We start from the raw sequence: 5,513 nt of genomic DNA, 5'->3' as shown, positions 1-5,513 counted from the left end.
GCCAGGTAGGAGGAAAAGAGGAAGACCTCAGAGGAGTTTCATGGATGTAGTGACGGAGGAGAAGAAAGCAGACCACACGCTGTGGCGGAAGCAGCCAAAACAAGAAAAACAAGATAAAGCAGCAAATTTAAATTTGAACTTAACAAAATCTAATTTAACTAACAGAAGAATGTCGTAATTATATTCCAACAAATACCTGAAATTAATAAGTATCGTATCAGAGACGGCGGTGCGGAACCTTTGTGTCTGTCCGCCTGGTTCCGCGGCGGGATTTAGCTGTGACACAAAGCTGTAGCGTTTCCGGCCAGCTCAGCGTCAGTGCTGCGGTGTTGTCAGTTTTCAGCCTGTCAAACGGAGCTTCGAGGAGTCTGCAGTGTGTGCTGAGCAGCGGAGCTTTTCGCAGAGATGGTGCTGCTGACGATGATCGCTCGGCTGGCTGACGGCCTGCCGCTGGCCGCCTCCATGCAGGAGGACGAGCAGGTGAGGATTATTAGTGAACGCCTGTATCCTGCACTGTTATAGTGACACGCTAGCCAACGTTAACCCGCCGCCAGCCATCAGAGCACTTGTTTTCATCCAGATGTGGGTCGTTCGAGGGCACCAGCACCACCCCCACCATGACTTTCTGGTTTTGCGTGTTAAAGTTAATTGAGCCGTTTGATTTGCTGATAGGTGTCCTGCTGTAGGCCTGTCCACCTCGTTATTTACCTGCCTGAAGCGACTGAGTCATCAGACTGCTTCTGCCACAGCTTTTTATTTCACGTCATTACAGCATCGCATAAGTTCAGGACTGAGATATGAAACTTTGACCTCTCAGCACCATATCACCCCATTAGTGCACTTCGATCTCGCATTGGGGGGTTACTTGTGGTTTCTACAGTATTTAAAAGTAGAATGGGAGGCAGGGCCTTCAGCTTTCAGGCCCCTCTCCTGGACTCAAGATAAAGCATATAGTTAGGGCTGGAACAGGTGATTCTGAATCCTCACTTAGTTACGCTGCAATAGATGTAGGCTGCTGGGGGATTCCCATGATGCACTGGGTGCTTCTTAGTTCACTCACTATGTGTTTATACACCTCTCTGCATTTAATCTTTAGTTATTATTATTATTAATCTCTGGCTCTCTTCCACAGCGTGTTTCTGTCCTGTCTCCCTCCTTGAGCTCGGTTCAGTGGGAGATTTCTTCCTGTTAAAAGGGAGTTTTTCCTTCCCACTGTCGCCGAGCGCTTGGTCATAGTGGGTCATCTGATTATTGGAGTTTCTCTCTATTATTGTACGGTCTTACAATATAAGACTGTCACCAGGCTGGTACTGATGTATGGCCGAAAGATTGAACATCCATCCATTCATCTATTTGCTAATATGCTCATCCAGCTCAGGGTGGTGGGGAGGCTGGAAATTGGGTGAGAGCCGAGGTACACCTATAAGGCTGATATTTCAGTGTATCTCTAGTAAAATAAAGTCAGTAAGAAACAATTAAAGGCCTAGTTTCTTATTTTTCTTTAGTAGGAGCATGTAAAGTTGAAGCTCCTTTAGACTGCTATTCTTACCAAAGTCAGTACAGAGATGGCAAAGGTATGTTCAAGAAAACTGGAAAAGGGTGTTCCCATTACACTGTCCAGCACTGACGTGGTTATTTGTCAGTTAGTAAGCGACCGACTCACTTTATACCTATCATTCATTATTACACTGGTTAATACTGAGTGACTCCAGTGAAGTAGAATCCACTCCCCACATTTTATTATTACCTGTAGATGAAATATGCCTGATGACGTTGGTGGGCTTCTTGAAATGTTCAAATGTATGCCATTTGTAACATGAGTTGTTGCTTTTAAAACCTTTATGCTTGTGCTCGCCTTGACTCTAACATCTTTTCCTCCTTCTCTTGTTTGCTTTCATGAAGGGAAGTGAAAAGGTTTGTTGCGTCTCCGCTCTGTGCCTCAGCATCACATGTGTTTCTCAAACAGCCACATTATCTATCTGTAAATTAGTGTCACCGTTTAACGTCCCACCGCTGTCTGAGTCTGTCTGTAAAACCCTCAGATACATAACGTGCTCAAATCTACGTTGCCTTCATTTCTTTTGGTGGTAAAATAATCACATTTGCTTCTAATTCTGCTGCATACGAGTCAGATTTTGATTAAGTTCTGTGTTCTCTGTGCTCGATATCAGTACTTGTTTTTTTTAAAACCACTTATGCTTTTCATCTCTTTAGCTGGGCCGGGACCTTCAGCAGTATCAGAGTCAAGCTAAGCAGCTCTTCAGGAAACTCAATGAGCAGAGCCCCACACGCTGCACTTTAGAGGCCGGTTCGATGGCGTTTCAGTGAGTGAGAATCCAAACTGTCTCAAAATAATCGTCTCTTCGTGGTTTCTGATGAATTAAGCACACACGGATAGATGTTTTCAGTGCATTTCCACATGCTCCACTCAGAGTACATTTTTATGTTGCTTTTTTTTTTCAGCTATTGTATAGAGAAAGGAGTGTGCTACCTGGTGCTTTGTGAAGCCAGCTTTCCCAAGAAGCTAGCCTTTGCTTACCTAGAAGACCTCCAGGCAGAGTTTCATGAGCAGCACGGAAAGAAGGTCCCCACTGTATCCCGGCCTTACTCCTTCATTGAGTTTGGTAAGAAAACAGATGTATCAGCAGTAGTAGTATAAACCAGGTTACATGTTAAACCTGTGCAGGAAACACTCGATCTGTGCTCTTGATCCTGCTCGTCATAAAGCCACAAACAACAAATAAGAAAAAACAGATAAAAACATGTCCAGTTATCTTTGTGAGAGCCATCAGAACGATCAGATTATGTGAAACTTAAAGTCTCACCTTCGTCTGTACTCCTTCAGAGGCAGGTTTGAGGATTGAGACTTGGTTTTAGAGCTAAACTTAGAACGAGGTTTAGGTTAGGGGGTTTTGGCACTTAGCTGTGATGGTTACGTGTAAGTATGCAACGCTGCATACTGAGCAGAGCAGGCAGCAGAAACCTGAAAACCAATCATCCAAGCAGTTTCAGACTAACAGAGTTATCTGATTATTTCTAAGATGCTGACGCATGCTTATGTGCTTCTGCTCCTGGTGACTATTAATATTTTATATGTTCAGTGAAGTTGTGGTGCTAGGGGCTGATTTTTTTTCCTCCCTGCAGATGAAGTCAGGGTATAAATCATTGTGAAACCACACAGAAACCTCCAGGCTGAAGACACTGAGGTGCCAGAAACTGCAATTCCTCTAACAGCCGCTTGACATGTTTGTGGCTCTAAAAACAAGTCGGTCGCCACAAAGTATCCAAAATATGAGCAGCAAAAAAGTGTTTACAAACCCGGGCAAAAGAATGCTAAACTCTGGGTTTTAATAAGGGGTCTGTGTGTGAAACATTTCTGAATCACTTAAATTAAAATGAAAAATACTGATAACAGGAATAGCGAGGTTTATCAGAGGACTAAAAGGGAAGAAAAGGATCAGCTCTTCTGCGACTAGATCTGTTTAATATGTCAGCGTCAGCAGTCTCTCTGCTCTCATTCAAAGCTGAGAAATGTTTTCTATGAAATTCAATAAAAATCCACTTTAGTCCTGCGGGGAAAGTGGATCCTGGCAGTCAGCGTGTTTGTCACAGTCAGGGCGGTGAAGTAACTGAACACACAGAGCCTGAAAGAACTGTGGGCTGTGTCTCTCTCTTCAGACACCTACATTCAAAAAACCAAGAAGTCGTACATCGACAGCCGAGCGAGGAGGAATCTGGGCAGCATCAACACAGAACTGCAGGACGTACAGAGGATCATGGTGGCGAACATCGAGGAGGTGCTGCAGAGAGGAGAGGCGCTTTCCGGTGAGTCATCTGTGGCGTGTTCGGGTCAAACGGAGCCGTGATGGGAGTTTTCTCTGTGTGCTTGTGCTTATCCTGCTCCTTCCCAACCCCCCTTTACTCTTTTCTCTCTCTGCTTTCTCCTCCTCACAGCACTCGACTCCAAGGCCAGCAACTTGTCCAGCCTGTCGAAAAAGTACAGAAGCGACGCCAAGTATCTGAATACCCGCTCCACCTATGCCAAGCTGGCAGCTGGAGGTGTCTTTTTCATCATGCTCATTGTCTATGTACGCTTCTGGTGGCTCTAAGAGAGGAAAGGGAAAAAGAAGGAGGAGGAGGAGGTGCCGAAATGCGAAAATGGGCTGCACAGAGTCTGCAGACACTAAGAAAAGCTGTCACCTTCGACTAAAAACACAGGATTCCTGCTCTTAATAAGACTTTACAAACATGCCACCGCCCATTTTGTCCTCGCCTGTCCATGGATGTGTGCTCTGAATATAAATGATGTCATAGTACATAGTTTTATTAATAACAATTACACAACAATGCTCTCGTAGTAGCTGGGGATTTCAGATGATGTGCGAATGTGGGAGTGCGTGTGTGTGTGTGTGTGTGTGTGTGTGTGTGTGTGCAAAAAAAAAAAGAAGTTTTGTGAGTTTTCAAAGCTGTGTTGTACTGTAACAGGAGCGGCTGATTATCCATCTAATTTCATTTTTCCTGCGCTTCCTTTAATAAAATAATCATGGCAGTGATGGACAGCATACTGGATCCATTAGAGTCTAAGAGATTTCAAAGACATGGCATTAATATTTTTAGGATGTTAAATCGCCCCGGCAACGTAATAAGAAAAGAAATCCAAGTCACCTGTTGTTGTTTTTTTTTTTACATACTGTGTGGAAGCCTGCAGACGCTGCTTGACCTGATTTAATTAGCTGGTTTTTTGCCAAGACATGTGGGATGATGTTGAGCCAATCGGTGACTGTACAATAATTATTGAGTAAAATACAAACTGTGCTCGGTGGATCACTGAGGGTTAATATTTAAAAGCTTATTATTAATGTTTGCATGGTTAAATAAGGAGTAGGTCCAATGATGAGGAAAAGTCTTCATGTCATGTAAAAGTGGCCTTGATTATATTCAGCTTTAGCCTTTAGAACTGTCTTTTTTTTAAGAGTGGCTTTAAAATTGTAATATTTCCAATAAATGAAAACTCCATGTGTGCGCGTCTTCATTGTAAATATTATATGGTATATATTAATCTCTATCTCAAATACTGAGTAACTTCAGGTGATGAGGAATAATACATTTAATCCCAATAATTGTTGTACAGTCTGGTAACCCTCAGCCGCATGTCAGCGCTCCCACCATGACTGCAAGCAGGCGTTCACAGATATATTTGAAGTTCAGCGGGCTCCTTTTGTTTTGTAAAATTTGTAGACTTCATTTAAAGCTGAGAGTCACCGCTGTTCACTCTCAGCTGGAAAGGAACCCGCCTCTTTTCCTGTTCTGTCTTCTCTCTATGAATAAAGTCTTTTACACTCAGGCGCTCGGTCTGTCAGAACACTGAGCTGAGCTCGTCATCATCATAGTAAAGCGGCATGCATGGAGTCAGCAGTGGGGTGAGATTTGATCATGACTGCCACTTTATAAGGCACACCTGTCTGATCAGCAAATCACATGGCAGCACTCTGAGTTTAGGCATGTAGATGTGT

The 5,513-nt window shown here is 43.6% G+C and overlaps 1 protein-coding gene across 2 annotated transcripts; it reads left to right on the top strand.

Moving 5' to 3' along the window:
• The first annotated feature begins 270 nt into the window (after positions 1-270).
• Positions 271-5,020, top strand: sec22bb (SEC22 homolog B, vesicle trafficking protein b). 2 transcript variants are annotated; one of them, XM_003451299.5, is made up of 6 exons: positions 271-480; positions 1,903-1,914; positions 2,215-2,324; positions 2,464-2,624; positions 3,679-3,825; positions 3,955-5,020. In XM_003451299.5, exons 1-6 carry the CDS (start codon positions 406-408, stop codon positions 4,107-4,109), a joined length of 660 nt encoding a protein of 219 aa, XP_003451347.1. In that variant the 5' UTR covers positions 271-405; the 3' UTR covers positions 4,110-5,020. The 2 variants fall into 2 exon arrangements, with proteins under 2 accessions (XP_003451347.1, XP_003451346.1); XM_003451298.5 differs by lacking the exon at positions 1,903-1,914 and having other exon boundaries at positions 273-480.
• The last annotated feature ends 493 nt before the right edge of the window (positions 5,021-5,513 follow it).

The sequence above is a fragment of the Oreochromis niloticus genome, linkage group LG23, assembly GCF_001858045.2.
Source record: "Oreochromis niloticus isolate F11D_XX linkage group LG23, O_niloticus_UMD_NMBU, whole genome shotgun sequence".
NCBI classification, from domain to species: domain Eukaryota; kingdom Metazoa; phylum Chordata; class Actinopteri; order Cichliformes; family Cichlidae; genus Oreochromis; species Oreochromis niloticus.
Note: the sequence above shows the minus strand (reverse complement) of the source record. Positions and strands in the feature narration are given on the sequence as shown.

Bases quoted from the DNA above. Each gene is read 5' to 3' on its own strand.
- sec22bb (XM_003451299.5), top strand. From the start codon at position 406: ATGGTGCTGCTGACGATGATCGCTCGGCTGGCTGACGGCCTGCCGCTG. The intron at 2,325-2,463 runs GTGAGTGAGAAT...TTTTTTTTTCAG, and splicing joins GCCGGTTCGATGGCGTTTCA to CTATTGTATAGAGAAAGGAG. The intron at 2,625-3,678 runs GTAAGAAAACAG...CTCTCTCTTCAG, and splicing joins TTACTCCTTCATTGAGTTTG to ACACCTACATTCAAAAAACC.